This window comes from Alligator sinensis, unplaced genomic scaffold (assembly GCF_000455745.1).
Source record: "Alligator sinensis unplaced genomic scaffold, ASM45574v1 scaffold268_1, whole genome shotgun sequence".
Taxonomy (NCBI): domain Eukaryota; kingdom Metazoa; phylum Chordata; order Crocodylia; family Alligatoridae; genus Alligator; species Alligator sinensis.
The window spans coordinates 507,546-533,167 of NW_005841853.1; the positions used below are offsets into that span (position 1 = coordinate 507,546).

At 44.5% G+C, this 25,622-nt stretch overlaps 1 protein-coding gene across 19 annotated transcripts in view; it reads right to left on the bottom strand.

Annotated features, from left to right (window-relative positions):
- Positions 1-25,622, bottom strand: part of CELF2 (CUGBP Elav-like family member 2) — a 490,120-nt gene that overhangs the window by 68,039 nt on the left and 396,459 nt on the right. For all 19 annotated transcript variants that reach the window (XM_025213055.1, XM_025213061.1, XM_025213079.1 and 16 more), the window contains one exon: positions 13,393-13,527. In XM_025213055.1, the coding sequence (XP_025068840.1) occupies positions 13,393-13,527 (135 nt within the window). The remainder of the gene's footprint in view (positions 1-13,392; positions 13,528-25,622) is intronic.

The following is a 25,622-nucleotide window of genomic DNA, read 5'->3' on the forward strand; positions in this document are numbered from 1 at the left end:
TCTCTCAAGCTCTTGCCATTTCTCAACCACAAAGCATAGTTGTTGGGGCTTTCTCCGTCCAATCTGATGGTCAAGCCTCGCCTCTCTTCACCCCCGACCCAAATTCATTTGAATAGCCTTTAATTGCTTAGTTCTGGAGTGAAAAGATTTTTAGACTAGTCCTGTGTAAAGTGCCATATACTGAGCTACTAGCATAAAGGAAACTCATTGTCTATAAAACAGGAGCAGATGATGAATGAATTGGAGCTCTTTGAATGTTGAGCATTTTTAAAATGGAAAATTCTATGCAGAGGACCAGAGGCTAGGTTAGGTGTATAAATTACCCACCGCTCACAGCCGATTTCCGTACTGCTAACCATTGGCCACTTGTGCACGTGGATACCTAATTTGCACAAACAGCTGTGGGAACTGTAGGTACCTTGGAATCATTTGAAAATCTGGCTTTTAAAGTGATATCAGGAGGCTTCGGAGATAGCAGCACACTAAGATAAATAAGCAAATTCAGCACGGTTCCCAAGCTGTGTTTCAGGATAAAATATAACCAACCTGACTCATTCTGGAGTGATCTACTTTTAATAGTACACGTACACACACACACACACACACACGTCCCCCATACTGGAAGATCTGTCCGACTATAACATGTTGGAGAGGGAGCAGAGAAACACTGATGAACCCGATCTGGCCCAGAGACATTGCAGCATCCCTCCAGCTCTTGCTAGAACAGTAAGACTTGTGGTATTTTGAGTAAAGCAGAGGTGAACACCTTCCTTTTACAGAGCGTATAATCAACCCGGAGAATCTGTGACAACAGGCAGTCATTTGAGACCCATACAGATAGCTTTCTGACCATTAATAATATCTGTAACTGGGCACGTTAAAATAAGATTAATCAGATGTCATGCTTCAGGGTGTAAGGTGTAGACAACAAGGATGCCTATGCCCTCTCAGCTCATCATATAAAATTGTGTATGCTTCTCTAAGATAAAGGGCACGTTTCCTCTGAAGCAGCAGCTATTGGACGCTGCCAAAGGCACCACATTGGCCCTCATTAACCAAGCGTCTGATCTGCCATGGTCAGTGCCATGCTCCTTAGCTTGCTGCCTCAGCAATTCTCTTTCTAGGCAAGAGCTATAGAAGAATTCAGTCTGGGGGAAAATATAGGAAGGATATGAAGACAACCGTTTTGTAGCCAAGACAGCGTGGAAATTACTTCCCTTAAATCACCAGATATCTAAAAACAAAAATCAATTTGTAAATATGACCAACCTGTAATTCACCTTGCAATTATTTATCAGCTCTACTTTCAAAATGTCATGGAACACTAATAGAAATGAAAAGGGGTGAATTTCACTTATTTCTCTACGGCTGCCTTCTAACCTGATAGAACAGATAAATGATTGACTGGGGAAAGGTTTCTCAAAGTAATTTCCTCCTACAGACAGAATCTGAGGAAGGCACGTAGCCCTGCCACAAAGCAGATTTTGGAACACATCTATTACACTTGTCATGTCAATTGAAAGGATATCTAAACTTCGATGTTTTGTCTTTTCTCCAAATTGCAAGAGAATTTGAAAGAACTTGCGAATCCATTATAAATGCCTCTCCTACAAAGCGCCTCCCCTAAAACCAGGAGCTGCTTTGTCAGGGTGGAAATTTCATATTGTGCCTGTGTTGGCCTAATTTGCTTCCACTGAAGTCAAGCGTTCGGTCACTGGCCACGTTGGACAAGCCCATTCCAGGAATACTAGTAAAGTATAGCCTAAGAACATCTGCATGGCACTAATACAACTCACAAATTGTATACCAAGCTGCATGCCTTCAAACATGGGCGCCGAAGTTTGGGAATCTGATTTCATATTTGGCACATAAAACAAACCAGCCTGTCTTAAGAGGCTAGGGGCAGACATTCAAAAAGCCAGAGCCTGAATTGATTCGACCTTTGCAGGTTAGTCTAACTTGCCTAGGTTGAACTGGTTTGAAAAAGAACAGACATGCAAGCACGTGTCTGCAGTCTCCAGGCGCCAGGGGTGCTAGAGTGGCCTTTGGCTGCAGGGAAGCTGTGCTGGGGGGGCATGGCTAGAGAGGGGTTTAATTTTCCCCTCGCTGTCCCACTGGCAGGGACCGGAGCCGGGTCTGCTAGGTGCTCCCCCCTTGCTGCGGCAGCAATGGGGCACCATGGTACCTGAGGCAGAGGTGGGCATGGGGGGGAGGTTAGTCTCCCCTCTACCCCACTGGCAGCCGGGTCTGCCCACCGCTGCCACTGCACTCGCTCCCTGCAGGGGAATAAGGCCCCTGCTGGACCCTCCTCCAGATGCCAGAGGGAAGGGAAATAACCCCTGTCCCTGCCCCGCCAAGGGGCCCTTTGGGCCAGCATCTGGCCACGCCTCCACCCAGTCACTGAAGCAGGAGGAGGCAGGACCGTTGGTGCGGGCAGCAGACCCTGTCATAATGTCAGGGAGCATGAATCCCTTCCGGGGGGGGGGGACCCCAATGAGAAGCGGGCAGAGCTGCGGTGGGCTGTGCGGGGCAGCATCAGGGTCCAGAGCCCCCGCAGTGTTGCCACTGCTTCTGCCATGGCCTGCAGCAGCTTTCCTTGCTATACAGCATGGCCTCCTAATGGGAAGAGGCTCACACTTGGCAAAACTGCCCCCTTGCTGTTCCAGCGGCCAGGTGGAGTTATGGCCAGACGTTATTGCCTGGGCCGATTTGGCCCATGGAGGAGCTTTGTCTGGTCCCCAGTGGATCCCTCGGTCCTGCCTGGCTGAGACGCCACACCATAGGCACACAGCTGGGCTGGGTCTGCTCTGCAGTGGGACTGCCCTTCTAGGCAGCCCGGCCACAGCAGCTCCTTTGCTGCTGCCACTGGCCCCAGCCCCACAGTACAGGCAGGGACCAGCGTGCACAGCCCTGACCCTGTGCACCCCGTGCTGGCTCCACACTTGCCTGTCCAGGCTGAGCAGTGGCAGTATGGTAGAAAAACTGCTGCTCAGTGCTGGGGAAAAGTGGAAAGCGCTGCGGGCTCCAGCGGTGGCAGGGGCAGCGCTGGAGGTGAGGCTCCAGACCCTGGTGCAGCCACACCCCCTAAGAGGCTAACCCCTCTCCTTGCCCCCCTCTACCTCAGGACCTATGGTCCCCACTGCTGCTGCAGTGAGGGGAGAGTGTCCTGCAGACCTGGCTTGGGTCCCTGCCAGTGGGACAGCGAGGGGGGAATTAAACCCCTGCCTGGCCAGACCCCTACCCCTGCCTGTCCCTGCTTGGACTGGGAAGCAGAGAGGCAGGCCCAGCCCAGCTGGGCTGAAGCAGAGAGCCCAGCCCAGAGAGCATGCCAGGATGCTGGGGGACTCTGGTTTAAGTTAAACTAGGAAGGGGTCTGGGACAGACATTGCATAAACTGGTTTGAGCCAAATCAGTTGCATCTGATACTACATTCAACTAAGTTTATCCTAAACCGGTTTCAGCCATTTTGAAACTTGTTTATGTGCACTGACCTTAGGGACAGACATTACACATAAACTGGTTTAAGTGATCTGAAACTGGTTTAAACCTGTAACAGAACAGATGTTCAGTGCATATAAACCAGTTTGAAAATGGCTGAAACTAGTTTGAGATAAACCTGGTTGGAGGTAGTATCAGAGTTAATTGATTTGGCAAGAAGAGCTGTTTGCTCCCCTCCACCACCACTCTCTGCTAAGCATAAATTCTCCCCTTCCCTCTGCCTTGCTAAGAAGGTGTCTGTGTATTAGCCAGCAGACCACATGCTGGGTCTGTGCTGAATCAACAGGTAGCTGGTAATGTCACTCTGTTTTTTTCTTAATGGGCCAATAAACATGGAGATATGGGTGATAATCACTGTTATCAGTCTCCCCCCTCCCCCCGGCTTGCTTGCCTGTCAGTTTGCTGCAGACAGTATACAGAAGCAGGGAGGGAGAGTGAAAAGCTCCATATCATCAACAGATGCATGTGCTGCACCCCCCCCCGCTCCCCCTCACTTGCCTCAGAGTGCTAGCCCAGGGCTGCAGGCTGGCAACACTCTCTCCCCTTGAGCAGCAAGCAGGGAAAAGCCTGTGATGCTGCAGACAGGGTGGGGGTTTACACCTCTCCCTAATCAGAGCCTTCTGCTAGGGCCTGGCCAAGCTCCCCTCTCCTCAGCACTGGAAGGGAAAGCAGGGCTGCTCTAGCTCCCCCCAGCTTCTAGCCTGAGCCACTGCAGGCATGTGCCTTAATTTCATCAAGCCAGAGAGACTGTCTGTATGGCTGGAAACCGATTCATCCTGGCCACGTTAGACTAACCTGCAAAGGTTGAATCAATTCAGGCTCAGGCTTTTTGAATGTCTGTCCCTAGCCTGAATGTCTGTTCTGTTACAGGTTTAAACCAGTTTCTGATCACTTAAACTGGTTTATGTGTAGTGTCTGTCCCTAGCCAGCTATGCTAAGAAGCTACAGCTCCCAGCTGAGACAATGGCAGTTGCAAACATTTCAGACATCTAGAAATCCAGCCACTTTTACCTAGGTAGCTAAATATGGAATTTGGTCCCTAATGTTGAGAACGGAAGCTTAAAATAAATCTGGACTCAAAGGATTTGAACTTCAAATAAAAGATGGATCTGAACTTCAAATAAATAAACATAGGATTGTAGATTTTTAAAGCTAATTGTGCTTTAAATACATACACACACAATTAGCTTTAAAATTCTACTATTTCAGGACATAAGAAATAACAAGGATTACCTTTTTTATTTGCATATTTAATTTATACAAAATATATTCTCACCCTGTCTTCCATGTTCTGAAATTGTTAATTTTTCTACAGCTAATTTCACACATGAATGTGGGCACAGACCTACACACTTTTAAATACAAAAACAAGAATTTCAGGACATAGAATGAATGAGGATGAGCTTTTTATGTGTGTGTTTTACTTATTATAAATATAATACATGTGAATATAAATACATTTACATGTATTATATTTATAATAAATAAAACATACACATAAAAGCTCATCCCCATTTTTTTTCTATATTCTGATATTGTCAATATTTTAAATACAAATTATATATATAAAATCAGCTTTAAAAAGAAAATAACAATTTCAAGACACTGAAAAGCTCATTGTAATTCTTTCTTTTATGCCATCTCAGCCACTGAGGTGCTCAGTTCTCATTAAAAATATAGGTTTGAAAATCTCAGCCTCTGGCAATACAAATCATAGTCTAGTGCTTGTTTTCATAGAATCATAAGGTAGAAGAGGACTTCAAGGACCATCTACTCCAGATGTCTATCCAGCTTCTCTTTGAAAAACTCCAATTGAAAACTTTCAATTCTACAACTTCCAGATGCAGTTTGCTCTACTGTCCTATGGCTACAGTTGGGAAGGTCTTTCTGATATTTAATCTACTTCCGATTTGCTACTCATCTCTTCATTTCCTGCCCAAAATCTGATTACAAATACTGTATAACATTCTTTTCTTAAACCAATGACTCTCAACCAGGGGGATGCAGTAGTCTGGGATGCTGTTAGATCCTTTTAAGGATGGCACATGCTACCCCACACTTGGGCATATAATCACAAAAAAACCCTACAGATTTCTAATAGAAATTTATAACCTCAAAAACATTCTGATCTGTTGTAGTCTTTCTCAATTCCTTGCCACAGAGGAATTGCTTTATTAGTTTTGATGGTGCTTTGTGTCTAACAAGCCTTGAGCCTAAGAAGGTTGAGAACCACTGTCCTTAACTATAGTGATACAACTACTATAGCAATCAGCTGCCACGTTTTCTCCTAAACGTGTCTGCCCATCATTGATGACTGAAGTGATCCTACCGCATGGTCTTTGGACCAATGTGCATCTGCAGAGTATTTTAGGGTCTTCTAGGAAGGCTGTACCAAATTACAAACTACCAATAAAATAAAAGGTTAGAGAAGATTGGAAGGGGGACAGAAAATAAAAGGTTCTTCTCATATCAATTATTCCAAGTTGACTTTACAGTTGAGTTTTCCTTTCCTAAAGACTCCTTTGTGCAGCTAGTAGTCAGGTTCATTAAAAATAATATTTGACTAAGTGGTTTAGTGTAATCTGTACATGGGGACACATTGATTAGGCAACCTTTCACCTTAACAGGTGACCCCAAAAATCCCCAAGTAAAAAGAGAACACTTCTGCTACATATTGACAAGGAAATGGCAAATGGTACAGACTCTTAGTGGTCCCTTGTGTGGTCTCTTGAGGCTGAAGTTCCTTTTTATGGGTGTCTTTACATGTGCTCTGGAGGTGGGGACACTTTAGAGTGGCTCTCAGGAGCTGCTCTAATTAAAGTGCCTGCAGCGTCTTGTGTATTCAGAGTTCCAGTGCTTCAAAATGGTGGCACAGGTGCTTTAACTAACGCTCGTCCAATGAGCTTTAGTTAAAGTGCCCCTGCCACCATTTTGAAGTGCAGAGACACTGAATACACAAGACACCAAGGCTACTGGAGCATGCCAATTAGGAGTCTCAATTATTTGAGACTGCTTTGATGAGTTGTTATTACAGTGCATTGGAGCAGGTGTCCTGCACATCTACAGGCACGCTATGTGATCCTCCTCCCCCACAACATGGTTTCGTAGGCCTGAGAACGAGAGAAGAGTTTTGGTGAAAGATGCTGGACAGAACACTCTGGAGACTGAAGCCATTTTCATTTGTCCATATCAGACACATAGCAAGGTGTATGTTTTCCACACCACCCTACCAACATGCTTTAACTTAGGCCTTTATTGATTTTCCATATCTATAGATTAGATGAGAGATGTTATTTCTTATGACCCCTGTGATGGAAAAGAAAAATATCTATGGGAGAACGTCCTCTGAAAACCATGGTCTTTTAAGGTGTCTTATATCAGACTCCCAAAGTCACTAGTGACTGGAAAATGCTGACTTCAAAATCAAAAATATACAAAACTAAAGTACCCAAACATCCCCTTTCTAATGTCTCAGAATTGCTGTGGCTGTGATAATCTGGGGAATGTGAGAGAAGCGGGTATTTGCTCATTAATATCTTTTACTGGACCAACATGGGAGAAACGGTAGACAAGCTTTTGATAAAATGTTCTTTCTTATGCGTATAAGTGACCAAGGGCGCTTATACACATACTTTTTCATCCCGTGATATGCCAGATCTTTTTCATCCCATGATCTGCCACTTCAGAGCAGACTCAATTAGTGCAGAAAATGGCAGCAGTGTGCTTTTGAACTAAAGCACCTCCGATTTATGGCCGCCGCCATTTTCTCAGTGCTGATGCACATTTCTCCACTTATACAACTGCAGGTGTCACAGGGCGAGGCACTTTTCAAAGTGCCCGCCACTGTGGCACTTGCCCAAGGTGACCAGAGAAAGGGCATTTTATATTTAATTTATGCTTCCTGCTACCTCTTCCATTAATTTCTTGTTTTGACAATGAATATGATTTTCCTCCTCCCCCCGCTTTTTTTTTTTTTTTTTTAATTTTTTAGGTTCCTATCCTAAGGTACATTTTTTTCTTCTTACAAATTTACATCTCCAAATCTCCTCCAACTTTGGATATGTCAGTGATAAACAGATAAATAAAACATAGTGATTTTACCATAGTATTTACAAACTGAAAAGTTATAAAGTAAAGTAACAGTGCAAATGCGTTGACGTACTCAGATGGAAGGCCTACATAGTGTCCCATATAGGAAATATATAGCCCACATATTGCTCTCTTCCCATTGCATGCTTGTCTAGGAGAGACAGACTAGTCACAAACCCAGATTTGTTTTCATGTGTTGCACATTATGTTACTGTAGCCTGACAAAGCTGCCGGGACTGTGCAATGGAATATCTTGTGTAGACACAGAATCCATTCACCTGTCCTTTATTGCAATTGATAGCAACACAATTATTTATGATGATATTTTTCAGAAAACCCTTGCCGTGTGAGTAGAATTTTGCAAAGTTGAATTACTCTCTGATTGTAAGCTGATTCTCCTTACACTAGTCTCACTTGCTCTTTGCAAAATAAATTCCCTATACCCAGAATTTGAAGAATTCATCTGGTTTAACCGTGTCATGCAGAAATCAGACAAACAGGATTTTAAAAGATGTGTTATCATGCATGCAGAGGCCTTATAAAATGCAAATGATAGCTCTGACTGCATACATCACATACGTAGCAGGTTCTTTCACTGCATACTAATGGCTGCATTGACTTCTTTACACTATCTGTATTGCATTTATTGACATATCAGTATAATTTGCTATTTGCAACTTCTGTAAGAGTCTTTATCAAACTATTGACAATAATAATATCTATAGTAAAATCACAATTTGGATCTAATGATCTAAAAAGCATTTTATAATGGAAGATGACTCTTGTTATGTCTAGTTCAAGAGACAGGATTCTGGAAACAAATAAGTAGCAGAGTTGGGGCTCACATTTTGACCATTACGTCCCCTGTTGGAATGCTTCATCTCTCAGATCACAGTGGTCTGTGCTGGTGGATGCAGTCTTATATGCAGTGCACAGGGCTGGGAAGCAGGAGATTTATGTTTCCTTAACAAGTTCAGAGATTTGGGGAATCTTTTGCAACAAGTGATTTAGAACCTTAATCATTCTCTCCCCTGCCATAGTGTCTGGGGAGCACAAACCTCTTCATGGCGGGTGGCTGTGAGTGAGGGGGTCAGAGCTGCTGCGGACGGCACCGGGCTTGGAGGGGGCCATGGCCCCCCAAACCACCCCAGCACCACTGCCGCTAACCTCTCAGTGTCTGTGGCCACTTTCTCTGCCCCACAGAACAGTACCCCTGCTGGGAAGAGGCTCGTGCTCCAGGATGCCACGAGAGGGACTGCAGCCCCCGTCATGGTTGCTCCCCCCTCACTGCTCCAGCAGTAAGGCCGGGGCATGGCCAGAAGCTGCCTGGCAGGGCCCCCTTAGGTGAGGTGGGGTTATTTCTCCCCCCGGCATTTCATGGAGGGGGCAGGAGGGGGCTTATCCCGCCACTCGCTCCGCACAGGGAGTGACTGGTGACGGCGGTGGTCGGACCCCAGCTGCGGTCCGCTGGGGGCAGAAGTGGGAATAACTGCACTCCTTGCCCTCTCTGTGTCAGGGCGCCATGCCGGCCGGCATGTGGCTGCGTTCCCCAGTGTGCGCAGTAGACTGTAGCTCTGATCCATGCTGGTAAGACAGGGAGGGGGGAATTAAACCCCTCCCTGGCCAGTTCACTCCAGGCTAGTGCTGGGGCCTGGCCATGCTCCCCCAGCACAGCTGCCCTGCAGCTGGGGGCACCCTCCGGCACTCCTGGCTCTTGGTTTGAGTGGCTGCAGGCATGAGCCTGCATTTCCTTAGTCCAGAGGGAATGTCTGTTCACTTGCAAATTGGTTCAATCTAGGCAGGTTAGACTAACCTGCAAATATTGAATCAATTCAGGCTCCGGCTTTTTGAATGTCTGTCCCTAGCTCAGAGGAAGTTTCAAGCTTCACTACAGTCTCAGAAACCCTGAGCTGGATGGTAGGTCAGCCTTCATTTCTTTTCAGCCCTGAGACAGCCAGTTCATTATTTTTATTTTTCAACAGACATATCTCAAATGCAGAATGTCTCTATATCTAAAAGCAATTTTACCAAGGCTTTCAAATAGACATTAGATAGCAAGGAACATTTGATGGCCACGGCCTACCTGCTGGACTTGTGTGGAAATCAAACCACTTACAGATGTAAAATAAAGCCATTTTTTTCAGCTGCAGGAGCAAAGGAACAATGGCAATAGGAGGTGGCTAAACAGAGGTTTTAGAAAATGCATTTAAAATATATTGCTCCACCACTGGGACCTTGTATGCTGGTTTTAGGCTGGTTTTACAGATGGCTTTCTAAAAGCTGGCAATAGGAATTTGAAGCAGAAATGCTGACAGACCTTTATGTGTAGCAACATGAATGGGTGTGACTTTATTAAAGCTCTATCTGCTCTTGGCTTGACACTACTTTAACAACAACCTGTTCAATCCATCTCTCTCCCTCTCTTTATCTGAGCATTTCTATCACACTCATCAAAGTGTAACAGCTTCCCATGCCACTGTGGATGGGGAGACTTGTTCCTGCTCAGGCTACAGGGTATACTGCCATTAGAGGTCCATGCTACATGTTTATAGTCTAATGCAGCCATCTGAGAGGCAAATGTATTACCAGCATACTGTGAACAGGGGCAAAAGTTGATTGAAAGCTTCATTTATTTACTAAGAAAAAAAGCAGTAGTACTGAACCAAATTGTTCTACAAAACAGTCGTGTCAGTGGCAATCTTTGGTGACTGGAAATTCTCATCTGTTGATGATAAAAATTCCTTCCCCAAAGCATTTTACTTAGTCCAAAGCTTACTTAAATGTCAATGACTATATTTTTCCTGCTCTTCATTTCTGCGGTATCATGATGTGCTAATATTTAAAGCCATCAATGATTACGTAGTTGAAGAACAGTTTAAAATAGCCAAGCAGAGCCTGTTGGGTTGGCTGCATTTTCATTTTGTTGCATTGTGGGCAGTATCCTCTCTCAAACATATGTGCATTCGGAGGACAATGCTCTCCTATGAATGTGACTGTTCTTCATTCATCCTGCCTCTCTCTGTGAGGGCTGAATATTTGAAAAGGCAGTTGCCATACATGGAGGGGAAAAAAAGATTGTGTATGGTAGTGGGGAATTTCTTGGAAACTCAAATAGCAATCCAATAGAAGAGGGGTTGTCAACCGGGGGTATGTGTACCCCTGGGGGTATTTCGAAAGGTCCCGCCACTCACCACCCTGTCCTCCCTCCTGTGTCCGGCTTTTCGCCACCCCCTCACTCCATGTCCATTGGTTTGCCACGTACCCCCTGCTGGGGGTACACTTATTAAAAAAGGTTGAAAACCCCTGCAATAAAACATTTGAATGTGTTTCAAGTTTGAATTGTATTCATTTTTCTCCTAGTTAGAAAGAACCAGAGTTTGGTTGCATGCTGTCTCCTCTAAGATCCCTCTTGGCACCCTTCACTTCTGTTCTGCAATACCAGTCACTTTTCCCAACACTTGGCCTTCTCTCTTGGCATGGTGGTTTTGTGAAGTTGATAAACATCTGCCTGGAAACTAGGCAGCCACTGCTGAACTCATTTTCAAGTGTGAACATGGGTGTAGAAAGCAATTCAAGTTTAACAAGGCATGATACATCAGGGCATGATATAATACCACTGTGTGTGACTGTGTCAGAAATGAACCCAAACGTTAGAGAGTCTATAGCTCTGCTAAGTCAATACATTCCTACATCTATTTGTGTGTGACCTATCTACAATGTGATCTTCAGTCTCCAGAGGTGAAAGCCCAGCATATTAACCTACGATGCTCTCTGATCACTGTGCTATATTGCAACACCTGATCAATTTGTAATGGGACTTAAAATCTCAACTTTTGTGATAGTGTAATTGCCATCTCCTGGGGAATAAAACCGTATCATCCCAGCCTCTCCCACTAGCCCTCCTGATCATACATGTATAAAAATAGAAAAGCTCATATCTATTGAAGAGAAGCAGATGAATGCACGGATATTCAGTTACTCACCGATAGGTACATGCTGAAGAGCCAAAACATTTTATAGGACTCAAAACATTTGCTTTGCTATTTTATAATCCATTCTGAGTACTCCAATAATTACCTAGCATCACTCCCCTCATCCTCAATGGTGCTGACACAATTGAATGCCCTTGCCACTGGAAATGTAAGTGGTTTGGCTTGGCTCAGCTCATATTTACTGTTTGATACAATGCGATTTGCAAAATTAACTCGGTATCCTACACTTTTTGGCTTTGCACGTTAAATCTTATGCACACTCTAGAAGTTTACTTTTTGGGTACTAAGGTTTTTAAAAGCAATACAAGCCTGCTGCTTGCTCATGGATGGACTGCTGCCTCCCTGTCCGTGAAGCCTATAGCACCAGGGTCTTTGCCTGTACAATTTCAGGCACGTGTGCTGCTTGTCCCATGCTCATGAATGGAATACGTGGCCTCTTATTCACAGGCAGAGTATGTTTGCAGTGGGCATTTTTTATTTCTTATTTACACAGACATGATATGGTCAATGCTTTCCACCATGAGAGCCGCCTTGCTGGCCCTCAGATCCCCACCTCTTCTGCTGGACTCAATAGGCAGTTGACAAATTGCTGCATATAACCATCTTGAAACTGCAAGCTGCTGCTCATAATTTTATAGACTCCAGAGTTTAAGGCAACTGAATACTTCTGAAATTGGACCCTCCCCCCCCGAATTTGTTTACATTTTCTGTGATTTGAAATTGTAATAAAATGCATAAACTGTGATTCCTAGGTACTTTTTTTTACATATTTAGAAGAAAAAGAAAATAGCCAGAAACAAGTCATTTTTGGTTTCTTCAAAATAATATGTTTCTTTACAACCCCACTTTTTTTTTTTTACTTGATTTTTAAGCTCTGTGCCTTTAAAGTGTGTCAGTTGGAGCATGGCATCTTTCCCCTAAGGCAGATGGGCTTGCCATGATCCTCTTCCCAACGCAGCTCCATATGGCAATAAGCTGGTGGGAAGGATTGTGCTCAGAGAGTAATGTCACATCCATACACCAATGACTTAATAGGCAGCATGGGTCATCAATATGTCTGCTTCTCTTTTTAATATATTTTCAAGAGCCTTTCTCAGATACAAAATGCTGCCTGTTGCATAGCTAAAAGGGGATAATCAGCTGTCGAAGTCTGCACTGCACTTTTCTTCCAACACACTGAAATAATAACCTGGTACGTGCTCCAGACTGTGCCTTTCACATGGCTGAGCGATGCGCTCCTGCTGTACCTCTGGTTTGACCTAGGGACGTGAGCTATGAAAGCTCCCTTTGCAAGCTCTGTCTGCACAAAACTCTAGCGGTTAACCCCTTTGTGACTCTATTCCTGAGTCACAACAGAGCTTTCTTGTTTTATGTGTGGTTGAGAGGAAATTTGGGAATAGAGGGTTTATTACTCTAGGATGGGCCAGTTCACATGACCCTAGATGTCTTCAACCTATCACTTAAATGGTTGATTTTTTTCCCCCTCTGGTACAAAGGAGAAGGAGAGGGAAGCAAAATCTTTGATTGCATGATAGGGAGAATGGGCATTGTTTTCTCAGGGTGCAATGGTACCTTTCCATCTGACAAACAGTGTGATAACACAAGTTAATATGTTGGCACCAAGACCTTTCTGACATTAAAAATAAAAGCTGATAATTTCAGTCACTGTGAAAAGTTCATGTGGGTAACGTCATCACGTGGGGCATATTACAGCATAACCTCTAGCTGCAGACAGTGGCTACATCTACCCTGCCTGTGACATATAGCTCCAATTAGCACTTAAGGAAAGAGACTTTATAGACTGCACACTCACCTCTGCTCAGCCCGTCAGGTCCCCGAAGAATTCGGCATTCTTCTATCTGGCCAAATGGAGAAAACATCACCCTGATATCATTCTCATTACACTTCTTCGAAACCATTCCTATGAACAATTTTCTGTCTTCCACAGCTAGAAGATAAAAATAATGAATGAGCAAAGGCCATTTCATCTTTTTTCCTGTGATCAATGCTTCATTACCACATCAAACCAGGCTCCAGTCATGTGAGTCTGGCTCTGTCACTGAAGACGAGTCCTAAGGCAAACGCATTATACTTACAACCGCCCCCCACCCCTCAAATCTTTCTCCTCTTTATCCTTCTCCTTTTTTTGGTGGTGATTGTTTATCTAACGTACTAATTCGATGACTAAAGTCATTCTGCATCCCTTATCCCATCATAATAGTTAAGAGGCAGCACCCTGTGTCAGACAGCAGACATTTTTGCATAAATCCTCACCACAGGTAATAGTCCACGCCTTCCTTATATATTGAAATATATCTCTATCTATAGCTATCTATATCAATATATGTATATCAATATATATATATATATATCTATATATCTATATATAGATAAATATATCTATATCTATATATAGCTACAGATATATAATAAAATGAATTAATGAAAAATACTCTACAGAAATGTGCTGATACAGAAAGGCTCCTAGCTTTCAATTTTAACCTGCTTAACCACAACACTCAAGAGAGGCAGGGTTGTAGTAACTGCTCTGGAAAGAATAATGCATCATATTCTCTCCTCTCTACTCATAATTATACAGTAGTCTCTTCTCCAAGGGGACATAAGGCACGTTTCAGGGCAGCACTTTAACAAGACGAGTGCATATTACTTTCTAAGAGCCAAACCCTTTTGAGTGGAAATTATGTTGAGTTTGCGAGAAATACAAAAGGCAGTTTGCTTGAGCGATCCGTAAATTATTTCCTTTCTCTATTGTCACCGTAGCCCAAGTAAACTAGGTCACTAGCAGAATATATGTACCGGCTCTGCAGCTTAACCAAACTTTAGACCGAGGGTTCAAACCTTGAAGACGGCCATAAAAAAAATGAAATAGTTCATAACAGCACAACTCAGACCTGGAAGCATTACAAAAAAAGTGAACTCATTATCTCATCTATATTAAAAAAAAAAAAAAAATCTAAGGGCTTATTATATGCTATATACACTTCTCCTTTCTTCTCGTTTTGAAATGGCATGCAAATCCTATTCATTGTTAATGAGCAGGCTGTCAGAGTTTGTGGGGAAGCAAAGATAGAGGGGAAGCTTTACTCCAGAGAATCTGTGGTGCACTTATTTATTTCTATTATTGTGCAAATTATTTTTGTAATGAAGTATTTTCATTTTGTGCTTGCAAAATACGAATCTTCCTTTGCTCCCCAACCCACCTCCCTTGTATTAGCATGCATTTGCCAAACAGAATACACTGCAGCTGAGAAAGTAGAAATCCATCTATTTTATTAGTATTATTTTACTAGTTTTATGCATTGATACTTTTAGGGCATTTAACATAATTTCAACAGTAAAAACCAGAGGCTAATTTTTATTGATCACCACAGGGGTGTTTGGAGTATTTTTCTTTAAATATCTATTCCTAGTTGGGAAAACAAAAAGAAGACATTCTGCTTTTCATAGCGGGAGAGCAAATACGTTTCCCAGAAAAGATCATGGAAATGTGGTGGAAAATAAACCACATTTATTTGTAGTGAGGGTCCCTCACTCTGCCTGGCATAGATAGCCCTGCCTGCTGATTTCTAGGATCTAGACTCTCATTCCCAAGACTTCCAGGAGACCGGTGTGACTTTAGCATTCAGGAAAGTGTCCTGTTCAGAACTTCCATTCCCACTTTCTATCAGGCTTACATTTAGAGAGAGTTCATGAAGCGTTAACAAATGCTGAATAAATACTGTGAGCCTGTTACAGCTATGAGCTATAGATGGGTTGACCGCAGCAGAAGACGATGGGGCTGTAAATAACCTGGAGATTATTTGGGCTCTCTAACCATTTTTTAACCTGGTAGCAATAGCATCTTTTCTCTCTCCTGTTTCTTTATAGGCTTTGCTATTATGGGCATCCATTTGACCAACGGAGAAATGGAGATACAGAAAAGCTGCCGTCTTGCCCGCGACTGTTTGGTGAGTCAGGTGCAGGGCCAGGATGCGAACTCAAGACTTTCCAACTCCCAGCCCCCTTCCGCATCCAAAAACCAACAGTGACTCAAGTCTGTTTAGCAACCGTGCGGTGACAGGGAGTCACATTTGGACAAAGTCCTGCTTCGACAAAGACTCTGTCAAAAGCGACTGTAAGAGGGGAGGTCAGAAACAAGATAAATAAGGGCTCTTTCATGGACACCGAGGTCCTCCTCCCTCCTTTACCATAACAGAAAAGCAAAAGCTGCTATTCTGGCAACCAGCCCTTTTAACTTCTTTGCCCCCAAAGTAAAAAGCTAAGACTTTGTTTTCATTTTCTGAATGCTAGCAGATGACAAACTCCCTACTGGCCTCCCACAGTTGCACAAGTAAACCTACAAATATGCCATTTAACTAAAATGATTTGCAGGTTTTCAGCTGGAGGGTGATTTTATAGTAAATTAAGCATCCGGCTTCTGTGTACGGTACATCTTAAAAATGCAGATTTCGACAAAAAATATGCTCAGAGTACAAAAAAACCCTCATATTGACATGATGACGTGCCCTGCATCCAATGCTGTTTCCAACCAGTGAAGAAAATGGCAATATTATATTGGCTGATGGCCTAACGTCATGAATATTTAAAGAGGCAATGTCAATATTAAAATTGCATAGGCTCCTTACCTCTGTTCTAACCAGCGATATCATTAAAAAGAGCACACTTGAAACAATGCACACTTTGGTGCAGAGAAAAGCAGGAGCTCTGCTTCTCTGCATGAGAGCAGGAGCCAGAAACATTGGAGCTCCTTCTCCGGGTTTAACACTGCTTCCATGTTTTTTGCCAGGTAATTTAACTGTTCCACTGCAGTTATTCCATGCTAAAAAGAGCACTTACCTTTCTCACAGAAATATTATAAAAAACACCTAGTGAAAGGACGGAGGTTTATGGTTCAAATGCAGGCAAACGGATTTGAGAGGTTCTTGTGAGAAAGTGTAGGCAAGCTCGGGAACTTGGCCGGAGAGGTCTGCCGTTTCCGCCTTTGGCTGCTGGATGCTGCTGTGCTGGGCGTGCTGCAAGCTGCTGTAGCAGCTGTGCGCGGTACCTCATGCCTTATGTGCTCTGGGTTGAGTGGTCCCAAAGCAGGCTTATGCAGCTGGGCAAAGTTTCTCTTCATCTGATCTTAGCAGCAGCTGCCTCACCTCACTGCTGCAACCCAAAGCAGCAGAGGCAGCGGAGGCCCAGGGCCAGCCCTCATGCTTGCACCGTTCACAAGCATGCACGTGTTCATTTTCCATCCTTTAATGGTCCCCCAGTCATTGAGAGAAGCGGTTCAAAAATCCAGAAGAGTGACCATAATCATACAGTTTCTCCTCCAGAATCAGCTTTTGGACCCTGGCCATGCTACAGCCTGCTGCTTTGCATCTGCTTACAATAGTCACACTGGTGCAATCGGACATAGTAGTCCTGTTAAGTGGGCTATAGAGCTGCTTTGCATTGCTGGAGCAGGACAAAGCTACTGAACCTGGCCCGGTCAGCATGTGTAGGACTCACGCGTGGAGCTCCAGCTTCATGGGAGAAGCCCTGTAACCATGGAGTCCCACAGAGGTTGGAGAAGGGACCCACCTGTGCAGATCCTGATGCAAAATAAGGTGCTCTGTTTGCTCAACGGTGAAATGTAACACAGTTTTCACCTCTTTGTTTCCAGTCCATTTTCATATATTACCACAAAGTGATAGCCTTTGGAGTCAAACCATGACAAAACTCATGTTTAAATTAAAGAAGTGAGGGAGGAGGCAGGCTTAAAATAGTGAAAAAAAAAATCTCTTCTGATTTGTTTTCTCACGCTTATTTTTTTGAAGACAAAACATTGATGGGAGTGGGGCGGGTGCTCCTTTAAAAGCGACTGGAGTCCTCTTTCGGGAGTTTTAGAAGACCATCTTTTACAGAAGAAGCTGCCCTCTTCATTTGAGCCAATCCAGAAATGGTTAATTAAGTATAATTATATTTTCTATTCTGAAGGGGAGGCAGGGGGAGCAGAATTTTTATCCCTATTTGTAAACCTGCAAAAAACCCTAGTGTACAATCTGTCAAAGTCACACCTGGATCCAGAGCTGCCTGAATTAATTAACAACTTTTCTATGTGTTAGTGCTAGCATATGGCATTTAATTACTGCCTCCAAATCTGCAAGTCTCTCCACTTAGAATTTCAAAACCATTTCTTCAAGTTTTCAGTGACTCCGAGACTAAATACAGGATAATGCCGTACAATTTCCTTTATTCTTTAAAAGAGAATTTCATTGGCTTCTCCATACACAAATAGGATCTATGCCCTAAACCAATAGTGTTCAACCCCTGACTCACAGGCCTGAATTGGTCCCGGTGCTGTGCCTTTCGTCCTATGGGGCTCCCTTTGGGTCCATGGGGAGCCTGAGCCCCATAGATGTGGCCCTGTATGCTAGATCGGGTGCACAGGGCCCAATTCCAGCATGTGGGCTGGGTGGAAGTGGTGTGGGACCCAAGGGCCTGATCCTGGCAATTAGGGCCCAACTGAGGCCACGTGGGCCCAATCCTGGTGTGTGAGGTCTGATCCGGCCTGCAGATCAGTCCCACACCGCACACCAGGCCCACAGGGCCAATACATTGAGCACCCCAGCTCTAAACTCCCATTTGTTTTTATGGGAAGTATATGCAGCCTGATCCAGCAAGACACCTAAATATTTGCTTAACTTAAGCACTTTACTGTTCCCACTGACCTCTTAAAGTAAAGTACATGTTTAAATATTTTTCTACATTAGAGCCAGGAAGTACAAATTTTCTGGAATAAGACCAACATTTATATGAGCGAGAGTGATTCACTATTGGAAGAAACTACCAATAGAAGTAATGGATTCTATACCTCTTACAGCCTTCAAATTCAGGCTTCTTCTGTTTCTAAAGATCAGGTTAAACATAAAAGTTATTGGGCTCAACATAGCAGTAAGCAGGTGAACTCTGGGGCCATGTGGAATACACTAGCATCTCACAAAGTCGGTCATTTCCTACAAAAGCTTATGCTTCTCTGAACCAGTTCATCTCTGCCACCCTGACCTACCTTCTGCCTGACTTCCAACTAACATGGGTAACAACCATCCAAGTAACTTAAAGGCCATATGTAATCATTAATTCTACAAATCTTAAAAAGCAGAATGTACTGCAGACTACATCTTCTTAAAGCAGGAACTTCTTTTAAGGATGTTTCATTTCTGTAGTAGGGGCATGTTGGCAGAGTGGTTGAGGTGGCTCACTTTATCTTCAGAAGCATGAGTATAAGTCATAGTCTGGATGAGCCAAAGTCAACCCATCTGTAAGTAGATACTTAAGTCATTTCCACTGGAAATCAAATGTAGCTGGATGAGAAGTTCACTTGTCATTCCCTTGTGTGCTGTTGGGCTCCAGGACACTGGATTCTAGAAATCCAGTGGTTAAACTAGTACTAGTTCAATGGGATTGTCAAACATATTACTCAACAAGTATGAAACTTTGGGGTAAAGCGTCCACACCTGAGGACAGGACGGTGATCCAGGCTGACCTTGACAGGCTCAGGAAATCGGCAGACCAGAACTTGATGGTGTTTAACACCGAAAAATGCAAGGTCCTCCACCTTGGGAAGAAAAACCCGCAGCATCTTTATAGGCTCAGCAGTGCTACGCTGGCTAGCACTACTGACGAAAAGGACTTGGGGGTCATGACTGGCCGCAAGATGAACACGAGCCTTCAATGTGATGCTGCAGCTAGTAAAGCGAGCAAAACGCTGGCTTGCATCCGTAGATGCTTCTCAAGGAAATCCCGGGACGTCATTCTCCCCTTGTACTCGGTCCTGGTGAGGCCGCAGCTGGAGTACTGTGTCCAGTTTTGGGCTCCACAATTCAAAAAGCATGCGGAGGAGCATGAGAGAGTGCAGAGGAGAGCCACACGCACGATCAGAGGTCAGGAAAACAGACCTTATGAAGAGAGGCTGACAGCTATGGGGCTCTTTAGCCTGGAAAAGCGCAGGCTCAGGGGTGATCTGGTTTCCACTTATACGTTTATCAGGGGTGTTCACCAGGATCTGCAGGAACACCTGTTCATCAGAGCACCCCAAGGGATGACAAGGTCAAACGGTCACAAACTCCTCCATGACCGTTTCAGGCGGGACATAAGGAAGAACTTCTTTACTGTCCGAGCCCCCAAGGTCTGGAATAGACTGCCGCCGGAGGTGGTTCAAGCACCTACTTTGAACACCTTCAAGAGAAATTTGGATGTTTATCTTGCTGGGATCCTATGACCCCAGCTGACTTCCTGCCCCTTGAACATGGGGCTGGACTGATGATCTTCCAAGTTCCCTTCCAGCCCTAATGTCTATGAAATCTGCTGAATCTTAGAAACCCTATAAACTGACTAAGGGGATGTCAGGACTCGTATCAACCCTCCTCAGGTCTCTCGAGCCTTTGAAAGATGCTGAAAAGAGCCACACCCCTTTCTAGATTTCAATTCCTTCTGTTTATGAGGTTACACGGAACTTTGGACCAAAAAGGATTTCTTCAAACTCTAGACTTTTACATGCTCTACTTACCTATAAAATAAAGAGAAGTACAAGAATGAAATACAGGTAAATATGATTGGTGCTCTTCAGTTCCTAAGCTCCCTTCAGTACTTAATAATCAAGGTTTCAAGTCCACCCCAAAAGCTCAGACACCATCAATCACAAAAATCAAGATGTCTCCAGTTCTTTAGCTCTTTCCCATATGTGCTGTACCATTCCTCCCTCTTGTCTCTTTGACCTTATCAGCCCTACCCATGATATAGTTTGCTTCCACCATGTATAAGAACAGGTACAAACACTGCAAAATTCTCCATAGGGCTTGGCCAATGTGTTGTAAACACATAAGCAAGGAAAGGGTGATCACTAGCGGACAATATAGACATGTTAACAAATCATGCCAACTGATCTTGATTTCCTTCTTTGACATGGGTAGCTAGTTGGAGAGAATGCAGCGAACATAATATGTGGCTTCTGACACATTCCCATATGACATTATTACAAGTAAATTGGAGAAGTGTAGGCTAGATAGAATTACTGTTAGGCTGACTGCTAGCCAAGAGTCACTATAAAATGGATCAATGTCAGAATAGTGGGAGGTTTCAAGTGAGGTTCCACAGGGTTCAGTGCTACTTTTTATTAATGACTTGGTGCAGGAAGAGAGAACTTCTTGGTCAAGTCTGCAAATGACAAACAACTGGGAGGGGTTGCAAACAGAGTAGAGGACAGGACTAGAAAGGATTTTGCTTGATCGAATACCTGGGCTATAGACAACAGAATGAAGTTCAGTAAAGACAGCTGTAAGGTTTTGCACCTAGGGAAGAAAAACCTAATGCACAAACAGAAATGGGAGATCTTTGGTTAGGCCACTGATTCTCAACTTTTCTAGACTCAAGGCATCTCTCTATAGTGTTTGTGAATCAAGTGGCACCCCATCCAAAAATTAATTATTTATTATAGGGCACCGATACACAAATAGCGAGGTTGCTCCAATGGACTGTAATTACAGTGTGTCAGAGCAGGCTTGATTAATCCAGTCTGCTGGAGCGTGGTAGTTACTGCACTCCAGCAGACTCCAGTGTCTTGTGTATCAGCATCCCCATACTTAAAAATGGTGGCGGGGACACTTTAACTTTAGCTTGTTGAATAAGCTTTAGTTAAAGCAACCCTGCAACCATGTTTATGCCCAGGGATGCTGATACACAAGATGCTCAAGGCTCTTTAATTATAGCATCTCTTGGAGCACTCTAATTAAAGCAACCCTCCCCGCCCCCCAAATTCTGAAGCATGTGTAGAAATGCTCAGTGCTTAAAGAGGGGCTGGAAGGGAGAAGGGGCTGCTTGCAGACAAGAGCCTGTACTGAAATAAGTTGGGGGGAGGAGTGACTGGAAGGGAAGAGCTTGCACTTGTTTCTTCAAGCTTATCTGGCTTATCTCCTCTCTCCTAGTGGTATCCCTCAAATGCTATCATTGCACCCCAGGGTGCCATGGTTGAGAATCACTGGGTTAAGCAGTAAGGATCTGGGGGATATGGTGGGTCATAGACTCAAGCCGAGTCATCAGTGTGATGCAGTTGCAAAAAACAAGAAATATAATTTTGAGCTGTATTAACAGAAGCGTTGCATGTAAGACACAGAAGGTGATATTACTATTCTACTTGGCATTGGTTAGACCTCAGCTGGAGTGCTGTATGCATTTTTGGAAGAATGTGGAGAAACTGGAGAGGATCCAGAGGCACACAATGGTGATGATAAAGGGGTTGGAATGAGGGCTGCTTGAGGAATGGTGGAAGAGAACTAGGTCTGTTTAGTTTGGGGGAAAGGAGATTGAGAGGGACATGAGAGTAGTTTTCAAAGGGAGAAGAGATTGATGTCATATATCTTGACTTCAAAAAAGCCTTCGATCTGGTTTCCCATGATCGTCTCTTGGAGAAACTGGCCAATTGTCGCCTTGGGTCCTCCACGATCCGCTGGCTGGAAAATTGGCTCCGGGGTCGGACCCAGAGGGTAGCAATCGATGAAAGTCACTCATCGTGGTGTCCTGTGACCAGTGGGGTCCCCCAGGGCTCTGTCCTTGGACCCATACTGTTCAACATCTTCATTAATGATGTGGACACTGGAGTCAGAAGCGGACTGGCCAAGTTCGCCGATGACACCAAACTTTGGGGCAAAGCATCCACACCAGAAGACAGGCAGGTGATCCAGGCTGACCTGGACAGGCTCAGCAAGTGGGCGGACGAGAATCTGATGGTGTTCAATGCCGATAAATGCAAGGTTCTCCACCTTGGGAAAACCCCCCCGCAGCATCCTTATAGGCTCAGCAGTGCTATGTTGGCTAGCACTATGGAAGAAAGAGACTTGGGGGTCATCATTGACCACAAGATGAACATGAGCCTGCAATGCGATGCGGCGGCTAGTAAAGCGACCAAAACGCTGGCTTGCATCCATAGATGCTTCTCAAGCAAATCCCGGGACGTCATTCTCCCCCTGTACTCGGCCTTAGTGAGGCCGCAGCTGGAGTACTGTGTCCAGTTTTGGGCTCCACAATTCAAAAAGGATGTGGAGAAGCTTGAGAGAGTCCAGATGGCCACCTATAAGTTTATCAGGGGTGACCACCAGCATCTGGGGGAACGTTTGTTCATCAGAGCGCCCCAAGGGATGACGAGGTCGAACGGTCACAAACTACTTCAAGATCGTTTCAGGCTGGACATAAGGAAGAACTTCTTTACTGTCCGAGCCCCCAAGGTCTGGAACAGCCTGCCACCGGAGGTGGTTCAAGCGCCTTCATTGAACACCTTCAAGATGAAACTGGATGCTTATCTTGCTGGGATCCTATGACCCCAGCTGACTTCCTGCCCTTTGGGTGGGGGGCTGGACTCGATGATCTTCCGAGGTCCCTTCCAGCCCTGATGTCTATGAAATCTATGAAATCTATGAAATATTGGACAGGCTTCCCCAAAAGAGGAGAACAACTGTTCTCTCTCTCTGTAGAGAACAGGGCACAAGACAATGGGTTTAAACTCCAGCAAAGCCAATTTGGATCCAATCTCAGAAAAAAAATCCTTAATATAAGAATAGTAGCTCAACTGTTAACAACAACAACAATGAAATTCTGCAATGCATGCTACACCAGAACCCTGAAATCCACACCAGTTCAATGGTTACTGGTGCTGGCCAATATTGCTCCTCCAAACATTCGCTGCAATAAAGCTACATATAGAGAGGTCATCTGCATGAATGACAATCGAGACCTACCCATCCATAGAGATTTAAAGAACCTCCCAGCTCACCGCATGGTCTCCTGAAAACCTTGGTGGACATGTGTACTAGCCCTTGCAGGACATAATGGTGAAGCAGCTTGTAGGAAAGTGTGGAATTAAACCACCATTTGGAATAAACATCTGATTTCCGACCCAACAATAAAGCTGCCTGGTTTTGACCTTCCTCAAAAAACACGGAAGTTTCCAAATCAGACCTGAAGTGGGCATGGCCACTGCGGTCACTTGATGCACAGATGGTGTAGAAGGAGTTTTACAGAACGTGACTGTGGCAACCCTGATCAAACTATGAACCACAAAGCAACACTCTGCCCCGTATGCAAATGTGGTGGTGACATTGCAGAGATAAATTTCCTTTCCGCAAGAGCATTAGACTAGTTAACAAACTGAAACTGGACTTATAATTGTTGCTCCAAGTCAGCCATATGGAAGCAGAGGAAGTAGGACAACAAGACAAGCTGTCCGTGGAAATTCTGAATGTCCTTCACTGGAGTGTGTCAAGATACTGGGTAAGCATCTGTCTGAGAAGATTTAGAAACAGCTCATCTCGCATTGGATGTTAGATCCCTTCCAATCCTATTATGCTACTGTTCTAAACTTGTTTGGGGAAGAAGGAACTTCAGGTGTGAAGTAACTTTTCATTTCAAGTCTATTTGAGGTTCTTGTGTTTTCAATTTGCTCATGAGAACCTTGATAAAAGTGTTCATATGGGATTAAGTTAGATATAATTAGTTCATAGGGTCCCCCTTAAACAGAAAAAAAATGACCCTTGGAGAACACCATAATTAATGGGGACTAAATCCTGCCATGATAAAACACTCACTGATTTCAATGGAGGCAGATTTTCATGTGATTAGTACTGCTTAGTGTCTACAAGTCTTTTCATACTACTTGGCCTTTCTTCTGAACATCCAAACAAGGCTAATAAATTACTCCTAGTTTAAATAGTTTAGACCAGTGGTTCTCAACCTTTGTAGTACCAGGACCCATTTGTAAATATTGATGGCCAGTCCTGACCCACAGCCCCCTGGTCCTGCTGGTGCCCCTCACTCCCCACCCATAGCACCTTGGACCTGCCAGTGCCCCTCACTCAGGACCACCATCCCCCTGGCCCTGCCAGTGCCCCTCACCCCCTGACCCCCAGTCCCCTGCCCTTGCTGGTACGCCTCGTTACCAAGCCACAGACCCCTGGCCCTGCTGGTGCCCTCACTCCCAACCCACAGTCCCCTACCTCCCTGCGGCATGGTGGTGCCCCTCTCTTGCAACCCACAGCTCTTTGCCCCCATCTGCTAGGGCTGGAGTGTGGTTACTGCAGTGTCTGCGGCTCATGCAGGTGGCCATGGAGTGAGTCCAGCCCTGGCATGGGCTGGAGGGAGGAGGAAGAGAGGTCTGTGGCACCCCCTATCTCAGTTGGTACTCCCACATTGCGCTAGGAAGACTGGTTATTGCTCCCCGCCCAGCAGTGTCTCTCACCACCCCGCCCCTGTGAGTATCCCCCTAGACAGTTCCCAAGCCATGGATCTCCAACCTTCACCCCCCATACACTTACCTGCATCCAGCTACTGGGGCTGCTCCCACAACCCTGCCTGGCTGCATGCCAGCCACATGTGTATGCAAGTAAAACCAGATGCCTCCAATAGCCCCAAGCAGCTCCTTTCAGGCTGGAATGCTGCCAGCCTGCAAGCAGAAACCCACGCTTCCCCAAATTTTTCTGGGACTTGCTCACGACCCTTTCAAATATTCCTGAGACTCACTTTTGGGTTGTAATGTATGGGTTGAGAAACACTGGTTTAGACACCTCTACAGTAGTAAGAATACCACTCCTTTTCAAACAGGTCCTTGCTCAATCTGTACTTCTAGCTAATTTTCAAAGGTGGCCATGCTATTTGAAGGAGCACAATACAAAGTTTTAATTTCCTTCTGAACTTTAGAGTCCATGGAGAAGTCTGAAAATGGGATGCACTACAATTAGCAAAAAATACCTTGCAGAGAGATTTAGAGCCCAATCATAATTTACATTTGCAGATATGTAGATCTCTAAGTGCATGGCTTCTGCCCTGATTACTAATTAATGAGGTGCAAAGAAGCCTGTTGGAAGGAACCAGCTCTGATTATGTAGGCCTTGTGGGAAAAAGAAGCTTTTGCAATCTAAGAAGGTAAGAAGATAGCTTTAACATATATTTTAGAAAATTATAGAATGAACCAAGTGGCATAAGAGATATAAACACACACAGAGTAATGCAGGA